Genomic DNA, 14850 nt, shown 5'->3' with positions numbered 1-14850 from the left:
TGTGGTGGCAGGATGAATGGTTAGGCTAAAAGCAGTAGAATTACTTCAGAGCTAATTTAAGGGATTGTTAGACTACTCAGGTTCTCTTTCTTACACAGCAAAAGACAACTGTAGGGAGAGCCACAGAATCTGGGAGACCAGGAAGAACTGAGGAAAGCTGATAGGCAAGCTTAAATCCTCCAGAAAGGAGATTGAAGATTTCTTTTTTTGGTCAAATTGATCTGCTCAAGAGAAGAAAGCTGTACGGACCTTAAGGAGACCCTAGTGGAAATGGATTCCACCTCCAGTCACCCTAAAATGAAAAATGATACATTGGCCTCTCATCACACTTTACATCCTACACAATTTGTCCTTTTTGCCTCCTCTCCTATCATTCTTTTTCTCACTTACACTACTTCAGCCTTAACAGCTTCTTTGCTGAGCCAGTCCTGGGACCTTTCTTTTCCCTATGCCTGGAACTCTATTCACCTTGGTAAGTCTGAAAGGGTTCCTGCTTTTTACTTCCTTTTATGTCTTTATACCTTCTCAGAGACCTTTACTGGCTACCATCTAAACTTGAGCGTGTACACACACACACACACACACACACACACACACAGTCTGCTTTCCCTGCTTTATTTTCTCTTAGAATTTGACTTATCATAAATTTTACTCAATTGTCTTCACTGTCTGTTGCTTCTTCCTACCCGCCGCCCACGCCCCCCCCGCCCCCTCCCCTGCCCCCCCGCCGCCAATGTAAGCATTATGAAGGCAGGATTTTGTCTCTTTGTTCACTGCTATATTCCCAGAGCCTAGAAGAGCACTCAGTAAGTAGTTAAAACCTCACTTGAAGATATAATTGATAGAAATAGTTTAGTATACTTTAGTGTACTTAGTATACTTCAGTTTCTTTTCATTGTGTATGTGATGCATTATAATTTCAGTGATTATGATTTGTGACTTTTAAATGCTCTTTCTTTCATCAGGACTGTGTACACATTACCCCAGAACTATTTAGAGGTTTTCAAAAAAAAGAAAAAAAACTTTAGTCATCCTCCTTTCATTCCCCACTAACATGCTCACAGATTATAATTCATATTCACTAATAAATTGATAGCTAGAATTTCAGCCATTTTTCTCCAAAACTGTTTACAAATAGCAAGTAATTTGTAGATTTCAAGATATCAGTCATTGAGATAATCATGGCTATAAACAGAGCCCAAAATTTTAAGCAGCCCATTAGCAAATACTTATTGAGCCCCTGTGGATAGCGAGTACTGTGCAGGAGATTAGGGAGACCTCAGTAAATGAGACTGAAACATGGTCTTTGCCCTGTAATAAGGAAGGTAGACATTAAATAATTTAACTCTGAATACAAAGAAAGAGTGTTCACTGAATAGTATGTCAAGAGGAACTTAACCTAGGCTACACAAATCTGGGAAAGCATCTCAGTAGATGGTAGTCTCTACAAGGTAAGGAAGGACTTTGTTGACGGCAGTTTACCCAGAGCTCCACATTTTGACTAAAACTCTCTGTGTATCTGTTGAATGAATCAGTGAATGAATTTGGTGACCTTTAGTCTGAGTCTTAAAGTATAAATAGAAATTAGCCTGACGAACAAAGGAAAGAGAAGGATGTGGCTAAGAGGTCTAGGGTGAGAGAACAGTGTGTCCAAAGGCCCTGATGCTGGAAGGTTCTTCCTGAGAACTAAAATTTAAGGCCAACTGTACCTAGATTTTAAAGGACACTTTACAGTGTAAGATTTGCTCTCCCTCTCTCCTCTTTCCTCACCTTTTCTTAGTGCTGACATTTTTTAAAAAGAAGTACACTAGCTCCACTGCTGCAGATTATCCCAAAATTTAGTGGTTTAAAATAAACAGTGAACGGGGCGCCTGGGTGGCTCAGTGGGTTAAAGCCTCTGCCTCTGGCTCAGGTCATGATCCCAGGGTCTTGGGATCGAGCCCCACGTTGGGCTCTCTGCTCCATGGGGAGCCTGCTTCCTCCTCTCTCTCTCTGCCTGCCTCTGCCTACTTGTCATCTCTGTCTGTCAAATAAATAAATAAAATCTTAAAAAAAAAATAAGTAAACAGTGAACATTTATTTTCCCACTTGGCGGGCAAGCATTTCAGGAACAGCTTTAGCTGGATGTTTTTAGCTTAGGGGTCTCTCATGAGATTGCAGTCAAAATACTGGTTGGTGCTTTAGTCACCTGAAGACTTCATTAAGGATAGATTACCTTCCAAGATGGCTCACTCACAAGACTGTTGGCTAAAAGCCTAGTGTTTCACCAAGATGACCTCCCTATACAGTTCTTTGAGTGTCCTCTTGAAATGGCACCTGGTTCTCCCTGGAGTGAATGATCAAAGAGGTTGAAGCCACAGAGTTTGTTATGAGTTAGCCTCAGAAGTCTTGTATTTCTCATACCTGCTATATCCTGATGATTACAGAGTCAGGCCTATATGCTGTGGGAGGGGCTACATAAGGAAGGGCATGAGCAATAGGAGGCAGAGATAATTAGGGGCCATTGTGGAAATTGACTACCACAGAAAACTTGACAGATTCAAGACAAAACTAAGATCGCTTAATATTAATAAAAGATTATGTTGTTTTTAGAATACAGAATACAAAGGGGAGTATTGGGCAGAACATCCAACGATAAAAATTTTTTGGGAAGTATTTCATGAATTACCACTGGAAAAGAAAAAACAATTTCTGTGTAAGTATTTCTAACTAGTCCTGTATGTTTTATGGGAAATGGAATTAACTATTAAACTTATTGTCATAGATTAATTGACCGCTTTGTTGGATAAGGTGTTTTCCCTATAGTATCATTCCAAGGTACTGTTTCTAATTTTCAGTTAGAGTAAATTTATCTGCATTCTTATTTTGAAAGCTGCATTGTTTGCCTCAAATAGAATTGGTTCTTTCAAATGAAAATAAACTCTAACATTGACTATAATCAACTAGGGTTGTAGTTCCTTTTAGAATTTCTAAAAAGATTTCTAGAGGATAGCTTTTTCTTTTTTTTTTTTTTTTTTCTTTTGGCTTTTCTTTTTCCTTTTTCATCAAAACTTTGGGAATTTCTGTGGAAAATAGAACTTTTGTAGGACTTTGTACTCATTTATAGCCTAATTAGTGTGTCTTTCATCTGCTAAATGTATATTCTCATTGCAGTGACACTCCCTATGTTTGTATTTTGTTACTTTTTTAATTTAAATTTTGTTAACATAGAGCACAATATTGGTTTCTGGCATAGAATTCAGTGATTTGTTAAATACAGGCAGTGCTCATAAGTGCGGTCCTTCATACCCCTCCCCCATCTAGCGCATCCCTCATCCACCTCCCTTCCACTTTTTAGTTTGTTCTCTGTCATTTAGACTCACTGTGGCTTATTTCCCTCTCTCCTTTTTCTTTTCTTTTCCCCCTTCCCATATGTCCATCTGTTTTCTTTCTTAAATTCCACGTACCTGTGGGATCACATGGTTTGTCTTTCTCTGACTGACTTATTTCGCTTAGCCTAATACACTCCAGCTCCATCCACATTTTTTACAAATGGCAAGATTTCATTTCTTTTTGATCGCTGAATAATATTCCATTGTGTGTGTGTGTTTGTCTCACATCTTACTTATCCATTCATCAGGAAATGACACTCCCTTTGATATTCCTGCTATTGCCAAGAATATTTTTGTTAATCTTTTTCTGACGGCTGAAATAAGCTTGGCTGAATTTGTATATTTTAAGGATGACAAGTCTTTCTTAAGTGATTTGAGTTTTAGCTGTCCATTATAAATTTTTATTCAAAAATGTTGGAAACTGGGGCACCTGCGTGGCTCAGTCGTTAAGTATCTGCCTTCAGCTCAGGTCCTGATCCCAGGGTTTTGGGATCGAGCCCCCCCATCGGGCTGTCTGCTCGGCAGGAAGCCACCTTCTCCCTCTCCGACTCCCCCTGCTTGTGCTCCCTCTCTCGCTGTGTCTTTCTCTGTCAAATAAATAGAATCTTTAAAAAAATGTTAGAAACATTGAAAAAGGAATCATAATCAAAACTGCACTTTGAAAAAACTGCATTTTGTATTTGATGTATAGACTAAATGGCTATTCCCAAAAGAATGGCTCTCAAATGTTTTGTCAAGGATAGTAGTCATTTATTCATCAAATATTTATTAAGCATATTCTGTGTGCTAACATTAAGATTATACTTCTAAAGGAAAAATATTATCTGGATGTATAATTAGTATGTCTCCAAAATCATGCTTCCACATTAGAATAAATGTTAATAATATAAAGGTTTGCCATGGTGACTATACTAAATAACTTGGTACTCTATGTTTTGATAAAAGTAGTTGGCTGAATGATTTTTTTTCTTGTTAGTATTTTTGACAGGTAGTGATCGCATTCCTATTCTTGGTATGAAGAGTCTAAAACTAGTCATCCAGTCAACAGGAGGTGGCGAGGAATATCTCCCAGTTTCTCATACCTGTTTTAATCTTCTGGATCTTCCAAAATACAAAGATAAAGAAACTCTACGCTCTAAACTGATTCAAGCAATCGATCATAATGAAGGCTTCAGTTTAATATAACTTTGGAAATATTAACTAATCAGTTTATTGCAAAAGCATTAAACTATTTGTGTTTTTCTTGTGGTGATGAATTCAGCAAGGTGACAGAGGTACTGTTATAATTCTTACTTGCAAAATGTTCAATGCTCTGAGTATTCATGAAAGCCAAAAAATATTAAAGGAAAATGAACAAACTGTGTTAATATTAAGCTTATTGTACAGAACCATGGATTTTTTTTTTGCCATCTTCCAATAAACATACAAGCATTGTGAATACATTGAAGTTTTACTAACATGAATTTTAAGAGTTTGCATATTTCACAAATGATCTGGTGTGTGAGTGCATGGAAATGTTGCTTAATTTTCAATCACTGAGTGAAAAACCTTTATCTTTGGCCTGCAATAGTCATTCGATTATTTTTTCATTTTGTAAATAATGTTAAGTTTTGTAATAAAATAGTTATGTTCTGATACCAGTACAGTTTCTATGGTTGTAATTCAACTGAGCTAAAAGGATTAACAATTATGATTAAATCTTATTCTGAGAATCTATAAAAGCAAAAAATTAGCATGATGAAACACAATCTTTGCTTTTTTACTAGAATAAATATCCTTGTGCAAATCTAAATTACAGATAGGAATTACCTAAATAACTTGTGGTTCTTTCCTTTTGTGAACCTGGAGATGCTACTGATAAGTGGGAGGCTATCAGAAAGCTTACTATTCAGTACTGGAAGAACTTTGTCCTGCAGCTGCCAGGAATAGAAACTGGCTACTATGAGCACCAACCACTGGCTTATAGCTTCCAAAACTACTGATGCTGCAGGTTGGTATTTAGTCAGAATTTTCAGTGCTTTAGACTATTTCCTTGAATTTTTAGAAACAAATCTTAACAGTTTTTATGGTGCTGATGCTTAGTTATCTCCTGTGATTAACTGTAACAGTGAGTTGATGCAACACATGTGACTTTCTGCTATAATGCAAATATTTATTTTTTAAATTTATTTTTTAAAATGCCGTGAAAATTGTTTAAGTAATAAAGATTTATTGGTTTAATATTTACTCTTTCAGTGGTTCTCATATAAGATTCAAAATTCCTCAGTGTCTCAGGGAAGGTCTTTCAGATTTTGGATTATTACCTTTGCCATGCAAAACTGTTTTTACAGAGGTCTCAAATTTTCTTAGCTATTATAATTCCCAAATCCGAAGCAACTCTGAAAAAAATTTGTGTTACCTCATTTTGCAGCAGAACTTGATTTGAATTGTTGAGGCTATTTATGGTATTAAATGGGACTATTTGTACATTTTACTGTGGCAATGTTAATAGGTTTACTTCAGTGTGTTTGATCTTAAGTGCTGCCTCAGACCCCTGGGGGTGCTTTTAAAAATCTGTTAACATTCATAATTCAAAAATGCAAATGAGCCCAAGGGTTTTGGAGAAGGCATTGTGGACCTCTATTTTCCAGTTTAACTTAAAAACTGCCACTGGTAAGCCATCGATGTCTTTTTACATAGATGGAAGCCCTTAAGCAGTATTCTCACATACAGTAATTCAGCTCTCAAAGTAGTACTCTCCCTCTGAAAATTCTTCCTTTTGTATTGTTTCCCTGTGCATCCATTTCTTGACGGTAGTGATTGTTCACATCGAAAACTCGTGTATGTATCAGATTATTTTTTTTCTTTAGTAACCTTTATGCTCTATGTAGCTGATCTGTGAAATAGCAGTCACTTTGGATTAATACAGATGGATTTCACTGAACAAAATTTTTTTTAAGATTTTATTTATTTATTTATTTATTTGAGAGAGAGAGAATGAGAGAGCGAGCACGAGAGGGGGGAGGGCCAGAGGGAGAAGCAGACTCCCTGCCGAGCAGGGAGCCTGATGTGGGACTCAATCCCGGGACTCCAGGATCGTGACCTGAGCGGAAGGCAGTTGCTTAACCAACTGAGCCACCTAGGCACTCTCAACAAATATTTTAACAAGGACCTGGCACATCTTACCTAGGAGCACAACAGTACAAGGCTTAATTTGGGTGAGTCTTATACTCTTCTCCCTCTGTTGCTGCAGACATACAGTAAGTAGCATTCACAGAAAGGAGATTAACAGTAGAAAATTAAAATGCCATTGAAGATTTTTCAAACTGCTGTTTGCTTTTTTTAAAAATAGCGCCTGGGTGGCTCAGGTGGTTAAGCATCTGACTCTTGATCTCATCTCAGGTCTTGTTCTCAGGGTCATGAGTTCAAGCTCTGCATTGGGCTATACACTGAGTATGCAGCCTATTTTTTTTTTTAAAGGCAAGAAAAATATCTTGAGCTTTGTATATTAGTGTAGAAAGTAAGCAAATACTGAGTTCACTAAGTTATAGACTGTGATTATGGAGTGGACTAAACTTGAAAATATTTGGCTTCCGTACAGATCTACTAGTAAGAGCAATTAGCTGTTTGTAGCTCCTGTCTGGCTCACTAGTGATTTTAATCAATAGCCATTGTTCAAACTGACTGAAATGGTAGAACCAAGACCTACATTGCATGCAACAAAACCAGAGTGCAGTTTTTTATAACTAGAGAATTACAGTAAAAAGCCCTAGCCTTTCTTACATTTGGTTTTTACATTTAGTTTTTTGTTTAACAAAAAGTCCTCAAAGGGTAACAGGGCAGTCTTCCCCGAAGGAGCAGCATATGGTGAGCGGAGAGCAAGGGCATGTATTCCTGTTAGCCACTTTCTTACTCCCCAACCTTTTTTGCACTTTGGCCATCCATACTCTTTATGGTACTTTCTTTTACCAAGGAATTCTTCCTGGTTTAATAGCTCCCTATTTTCTTTTTCAAGATTTTATTTGACAACACAAGCAGGGTGAGCTGCAGATAGAGATGGAGAAACCCCACTGAGTGGAGAGCTCGACTTGATCCCAGGACCCTGAGTTCATGACTTGAGCCAGAGGCAGTCTTTTTTTTTTTAAGATTTTTTTAATTTATTTATTTATTTGATAGAGATCACAAGTAGGCAGAGAGGCAGGCAGAGAGAGAGGAGGAAGCAGGCTCCCCACTGAGCAGAGAGCCCGATGCGGGGCTCGATCCCAGGACCCTGGGATCATGACCTGAGCCGAAGGCAGAAGCTTAAACCACTGAGCCACCCAGGCGCCCCCAAAGGCAGTCTCTTAACTGACTGAGCCACCCAGGTGCCCCAGTAGCCCCCTATTCTTGCCAGTGTTTGCTAATTGCTGAACCACTCCTAGAGATAAATTGAGACTAGTCCCCTTGTTTCATGGAAGTCTGCCTTCCCTGAGGCCAACCCCCTCTGGAATGGAGAGTCAAATGCAGAAGCGAACTCCCGTTTTTTTCCTTTCTCAAACCTCTGGAGGTACCTTCTTTAATACTATACACAGGTCTCCTTATGCCAATTAAATGTTATCTCTAAGGAGTGATGGCCTGGGTTATACTTTTAAAAAAAGTTTCCCAGACAATTTAATAGAGTTGAGAGGCACTCTGAAGTGGGGAGGAGAGGTCATTAGACCATTTCTCCGTATTTCTGATAACATCCTAGCTTAAGGCTTTAGACTTTGTTATGGTGTACATACACACACTGCCTTTCTAGCAAGTCTAGGAGTTGAGACTTCTTTCAAACGAAACTTACCAAATAATTGCTTCATGGGTGGATGATGTAAACCCACCACTGATTGAAAGCACACTATTATTTCCGACACCACGAAGAGCAGTGCTAACTAAACCATCATGTATCGTTAATTAGGGTATTACAACTGGTGAAATATATACTGCATTAACCAAGGAGACTCAATACAAGGCTTAAAATTAGCTGTTGTCAAAACATGTATTTAGCTTAACTACTTAAACTGACCACCACCTTTTAAGGTGTGAACCTTCCCATTTTGTGCATAGTGAATGCAGTCTGTTTTTTTTTGTAATACCTGAAGATGAAATTTTTACAGGTAATTTCTCTAGTGAAAACAGGACATACCAGGGCAGAGTACTGTCTTGTTTTGTTTTTACATTTTATAAATAACCTTGACGAGTAAGAGTACTGTTTTAAAATTCACTTCAAAAATTTGCTGGTGAGGAAGGCAAGGGGCATGTTCCCGGCTTCTTGAACAGTAATATGTCACTCAAGAACTTGAAGGGACTAAAGGTTTGCAGGGCAGCCTTGAAAAGTTCATACCAAATGTGGTCTGCAGTCATTTTTTGTCCACACCTTCCTGTGTGTTAAGACTTGTGTTACCTGTGAGGCTCCAAATACTCTTGAGTTCACCATATTTCCACTACTCTTTTGTATTCTTACTACCAAAGTCCTGAACTTATGTTAGGTCTTCTGTATATCAAGTTCTTGGGCCCTGCCTTGCCTCTCCCCACTTTTCACCTACAAGGGTTTCTGGGCCTAGAATTGAACTATTAGTTTTCAAACTTTTAGTGAAGCACCAACTGCTAAAACCAGTGTTTGCTTACTATTCTGTTTAGACTCAAGTTGAATGAAGAAATGTCAGAAGAAAGCATCTTACTATGGCCTTCAAAGCTGTGCCAGGTTATCTTTAAGATTAAAATTTTATACCTTGAACAATGTAATTTAACAGAAAAAAGCCAAATGACAATTTTAATAGACTTTAAAACAGTGTACAAGTATAAAACACTGGTTTTGTATTTCAAAAGTTGGAGGAAGATATCCAGTCATTAAACAGTCTACAAAACATATGCCAGTAGATTACATAAAAGACTATGTACAATATAAAAAGAGCTGAAAACAGTCTTCACTGTAAAAATAATTTAAAACAAATTTTTCAATTTAAAATATCATCTATAGCACAAACACACATCATGCAAATGGAAAACTAAATAAACTGCATTCTTTAGTGTAGCCAAATAATTCAGATTGAAACATCTTTTAGGTAGGGAAGTGGCCACTCAACAAAATTTTTTTCTCTGGCAGTAATGGTCCTAGCTGGGTATTTAAAGAACAGCTATATTTCAAACCCTTTTTAAAAACTGTAATAAATACTAAAGCAACATAGGAATACTTTATAATTTGGGAGTAATGTGGGGTAAAGGTCTGGAAAATAAATTGCTCAGTGCAATTTTATAAAGTATGAACTTTTTTTGGAAAAGCTAAGAAGCTTCTGCAGCTGGGAAAGTTTGATCTCTCGTTTTAAGGCAGGCTAAGCTTTTAAATAAAGGTGTTACAGAAACTAATTTCATTCATTAACTATTCTGCTATTGCAAGTTACATCATGTTGATCTCTGCAATACTCGGCTAGCAGTTTGGTGTCTATTACACCAAATCCTCCCAACAGGAGACATGCACTTACTGGTTGAGTTATAATTAACATCTTAGTACTTTGGAACCATAATCAGGGGCCTGTTGCTCCCCTCATTAATGGAAAAGAAATGCAGCGGTCCAAAATATTACACTCTCCTCAGATGAAGTACCATTATTAAAGATTCATAAAGGCTTTGCATATTCACATCTTGGCAGTTTAATACTTGTGGGAAAGAACTGATGCAGGTTTTACCACAGTGACAGGTATTTAAACAAGGGCAAATATTCTTGAATCGAAGGGTACCCAGGCAGGCACTATTGTTTCTAAAGCAATTGAAAACATTTCCAAAGCATTTATTTTTTTCAGGTTAGTTTTAGGAGCCAATATAGACATTTTCTACATGTCCACAGGAAGTACAAAAGCCATCTTCATTTCAACAATACAATATTCCTGAAACTCTTAGCACCAAGTCTTACTTTAAAAAGCAAAGACAACAGAGTGCTCTCCCACATAATGTTGACTTCCTTCTACACACTGCATGTCATGAGATTTTTAAAAAGTTATTAGCTGCCACAAGTTTTGGAAAATGCCAGTGTTTAAAAATAGGTAATTGTGCTAATAATCAAAAGTTTAGCAGAACAGACATTTAAGGAGTTCAAACCATTCGATGTTACAAAGAAAAGTGTGAAAATACCGTTCTTTGGTCTAGATAAGCTGTTCCCTTTAATTTAACATTCCAATGGCTTTTGAAAACTTTAAAATGTTGAAACTCACTAGGCAAGAACAAAATTATATATACATATGGATTTATCATACAAATGAACCTTTAAAAGAAAGTTTTGACCAACAGGTGATTAAGATACTTAGTACCCTTCTTTTAAAAAAAGTTAGTGTTGAGTGTACAAGTACAGAAATAAGAAGTTAAAAATTACCCATGAAAAAAACAATCCATTTTACCAGTCTATAAATATTACACCTTTCTGTTTTCCTTGCTCTGTTGAATTCACAAGTAAACATTCATTTTGACATGCTAAAGTTCCTAATGCTGGTGGAACAATTCCTGTACCTGGACAATTATTACATTATGATTTGTTTGATGGATAGTTAACGTCTGTTGCTTCCTGTTTCATGGATATAGCTTCACTGACTGCCTCCTGATCACCTCCACCCATTCCAAATCCAGTTCCTCCAGCTCTGTCATTAACATCAGCTTCATCTTCCAAACCATTGTAAAATTCTTCAATTTCACTTTCATCCTCCAAGTGTTCTTCTAAACTTGGACTCTGACATGTTCCACTATCACTGTTACTGCCACAAGAACTAGAGGATAAGATGTCATCTTCAGAGTCTGAATATACCTCAGCGCCATGAAAAATATAACGATTTGGTGGTAAGAACAGATACTGGTTACCTGAAATACAGTAATAAAAGAGAAATAAGTTATTCCCAGTTTTCTAAGACTAATTTGGTCTGATTATAGATTCCAGCTCTGCCTTTTACATGAGTATCCATACTAGAGGCTATTACCATAGTGTTCTTCAAAAACTAAGCACTCACTCCTGGCTGCAAATCTTAGTTCTGTTTTGCATATTTGGGCAGTCAATCTCTCTGCCTCCATTTCCTCATCTGGAAAATTAATTTTAACAACTCTATCAACTAAGTATGAATAACTATACAGAACCATGTTCAAAAAAGGTTATTTAACCAACTCCTTTGAACAGAATTCATGACATGAAATATCCAGGCCTGCCTACATTACTCAGTTCGTGTTCATTGAAAACTTCTCTAAAGCACATAGTATGCCTTCAAAGCACCTTCATTATTTTCAAATACCTTTAATTCCATAATGGCCTCACCACCTATTCAAAAGTGTAGTTTGCAGACAATGGCATCATCTGAGAGTTTTTAGAAGTTTAGATTCTCAGGCCCCACCACCCACATACTGAATCAATCTATTTTTACCTAAGTCCTAGACAAAGTATGAGAAACACTGATCTAGCATTGGACGTTAACCTTTCTTTTCCAAACTCCTCCCAAATTCGTATTCATAGTTTAAGATGTGACCTGTGATTGTGATGGTGAGGACAATTCCTCTCTCCCCTAAGTTATGGGTTCCAGGTTAATAGCACCCCTTGGTGTAAACTTGAAAAATTTTTTTAAGATTTTATTTGGGGCGCTTGGGGGGGGCTCAGTGGATTGGGCCTTTGCCTTTGGCTCAGGTTGTCATCTCAGGGTCCTGGGATCAAGCCCCACCATCAGGCTTTCTGCTCAACAGGGAGCCTGCTTCCCCATCTCTCTTTGCCTGCCTCTCTGCCTACTTGTAATCTGTCAAATAAATTTTTTTAAAAATCTTTTTAAAATAAAGATTTAATTTATTTGACAGATCGCAAGTAGGCAGAGAGGGGGAAGCAGGCTCCCCGCCCAGCAGAGAACTTGATACAGTACTCGATCCCAGGACCCTGAGATCATGACCTGAGCCAAAGACAGGCTTAACCCACTCAGCGACCCAGATGCCCTGGGAACTTGAAATTTCAATGATGAAATAAATTTTCTGCCTTTGAATTCATAAAAAACAAGTAACTTTCAACTTAAGCCTGTTTATACACATAATAAATGTCATTATTTATTGCACCATATCCCAGACTGATTCACAAAAGCCTGGCTAGGAACATAGTTGCTCTGAAGTGACACGCCATCTGCGAAGCGTATCTAGGTTTCTCTTCTAAATGGCTTTCAAACTTTATACCCTATCACAATGAGGTTTTCACTTTGAAACAACCTAATTTGTGCATTACAATTCTGATGTGAACCCACAAAACTGATTTCACATTCCACTAGTAGATCACAAACTGCAGCGTGAAAACCATGTTATTTCCTTCTATTTTGGGAGAACGTATAGTATTCTTCAGTTTTCTAAGCTACTCATATCAATTTCCATGACTGGAAGAGGGAGTACCTGTATTCCAGCTGCAAACAGAAAAGCCCATCTGCTACTTCTTAGTATCTCTTGTAAGGGGCCCCAGGACATGGCTGTTGTTCATTTTACTAAAACAGTTTTTGTCTGTGCTTCTAAAAAATGCTTCATTCTGTGTTAGCGTCCCGATGAACAGAATAATCTATTTCTCAGCCCAAGAATCCTGTACCTGTTTGGTTTTTGGCTCTTCTTGGGAACCATCAAGACAGACTTAAAGTTTGCCTCATATATGCTCCCATATTCATTCTCCTTTACAACCCTGATACCTCACCAACAGAAATCATGATAAACATAAATTAAGACTAGTGTGGTAATTTGTTTTTAACAGATCCACTTTTACACCTTACATCAGGTATCTTTTAAAATTTATCTCACAATGCTGAAATATAGACTATTTTATCCCATCTTTCAGATTAAGAAACAGCTTAAATAACTCTGCCCAGGTAGGTCTGAGACAAATCAGGTCTAATACCAAAGCCTGTTCCTTTAAGGCTTAAATTAGTAGAGAAAAATCTAAAGAATGCTCCAGGTTTAATCTTTGCTTCCTGGGCCCAGCAAAGAGTTTTCTGTTTGACTCAAATCTACAGCGCAAAAGTCTTCCAGTAAGTAGGCAGACGCTGTGTATAACAGACACCAGTATTTACCTGACTGAATAGTTTTAAGTTGACTCAATGCCCAATTTGGGGCTTGAACTCACCACCCTAAGACCAAGAGTCACATGTTCTACCAACTGAGTTAGCCAGGTGTCCCTGAACAGCAATTTTTCTACTTCTGGCTCCTGCCACATTTGCAAACATAAGCATTCTTCTATGCTTTTCCTAGTTTCTCCTGGGAAGATGTTCCCTCTTTTAACTCCCTACTTACTGTCCTAGACCAAAGTCAGAAGTTAGGTTTTTGGAAAGCCTTCTATAACCTAATCCCCTCCAAGTAGCATCTACATTTCTTTTAACTATATACAAACATCAACAAACTGATCACTGTATATCCAGAACTTACTACACAGTGTGCTTGGTATGGAAAATACAAAGTCTTACTCAAATGAACTAAAATTCATTTATGGTAATGATTAGAACAAGTAATATACTGTAAATGAAATGGGACTTAATGTTTTAAAGTTATATAAGATTGGGGTGCCTGGGTGGCTCAGTCGTTAAGCGTCTGCCTTTGGCTCGGGTCATGATCCCAGCATCCTGGATCAAGCCCTGCATTGGGCTCCCTGCTCCCACCACCCCTGCTTGTGTGTTCCTGCTCTGGTTGTCTCTCTCTCGCTGTCAAATGAATAAATAAAACCTTAAAGAAAAAAAAAAAAAGTTATACAAGATTGTTACATTGAAGTTAGAATATATATGTATTTTTACTTTAATTAGGATTTTTCACACTACTACTTGATAAAGAGTTCTTATGTGTCAAAACAGGATAGATGTGTTACGTTTCTATGCACTAATAAAGTAGCAGAAAGGGAAATTAAGCAATCCTACTTAAAACTGCATCAAAGACTTAAAAGATCTAGAAATAAGTTTAACCAAGGAGGTGAAAGACCTACTATGTTCATGGATTGGAATTAGTATTATTAAAGTATCCACATTATCCAAAACAATCTATGGTTTCAATCCAATTCCTATCAAAACACCAACAGCATTTTTCAGAACTGGAACAAATAATCCTAAAGTGTTTATGGAACCACAAAGACCCCGAAAAGCCAAAGCAACCTTGACAAAGAACAAAACTGGAGGGGATCATGCTCCTTGATTTCAAACTGCACTATGAAGGTATACAGTAATCAAAACAGCACAAATTTAGCACAAAAATAAGACACGAACCTATGGAACAGAACAGAGTGTCCAGAAATAAACCCAGACTTCTATGGTCAATTAATCTGTGACAAAGCAAAAATATGCCATAGGGAAAAGACAGTCTATTCCATCAATGGTATTAGGAAAACTAGACAGCTACACACAGAAATAAACTCAACCACTTTCCCACCCCACATACAAAAATAAACACAAAATGGATTAAAGACCTAAAAGTAATTGGGACTATATCAAACTAAAATTTTACATGTGAAGGAAACCAACAG

At 37.4% G+C, this 14850-nt stretch overlaps 2 protein-coding genes across 5 annotated transcripts in view; one reads left to right on the top strand and one right to left on the bottom strand.

The window, feature by feature from the left end:
- The window catches only part of LOC111144758 (HECT and RLD domain containing E3 ubiquitin protein ligase 4), a 122997-nt gene extending 117989 nt beyond the window's left edge, over nt 1–5008 (top strand). For all 3 annotated transcript variants that reach the window (XM_022499201.1, XM_022499200.1, XM_022499202.1), the window contains 2 exons: nt 2593–2695; nt 4348–5008. In XM_022499201.1, coding sequence (XP_022354909.1) covers nt 2593–2695; nt 4348–4556 — 312 coding nt within the window. In that variant the 3' untranslated portion in view covers nt 4557–5008. The remainder of the gene's footprint in view (nt 1–2592; nt 2696–4347) is intronic.
- Nucleotides 5009–9115: 4107 nt separating this feature from the next.
- The window catches only part of LOC111145159 (sirtuin 1), a 28864-nt gene continuing 23129 nt past the window's right edge, over nt 9116–14850 (bottom strand). The window contains exon 9 of one of the 2 annotated variants that reach the window (XM_022499854.1): nt 9116–11210. In XM_022499854.1, coding sequence (XP_022355562.1) covers nt 10882–11210 — 329 coding nt within the window. In that variant the 3' untranslated portion in view covers nt 9116–10881. The remainder of the gene's footprint in view (nt 11211–14850) is intronic. The other variant, XM_022499855.1, reaches the window with a different exon arrangement.

Source organism: Enhydra lutris, unplaced genomic scaffold, assembly GCF_002288905.1.
Source record: "Enhydra lutris kenyoni isolate GAN:26980312 unplaced genomic scaffold, ASM228890v2 scaffoldscaffold12, whole genome shotgun sequence".
NCBI classification, from domain to species: Eukaryota; Metazoa; Chordata; class Mammalia; order Carnivora; family Mustelidae; genus Enhydra; species Enhydra lutris.
Note: the sequence above shows the minus strand (reverse complement) of the source record. Positions and strands in the feature narration are given on the sequence as shown.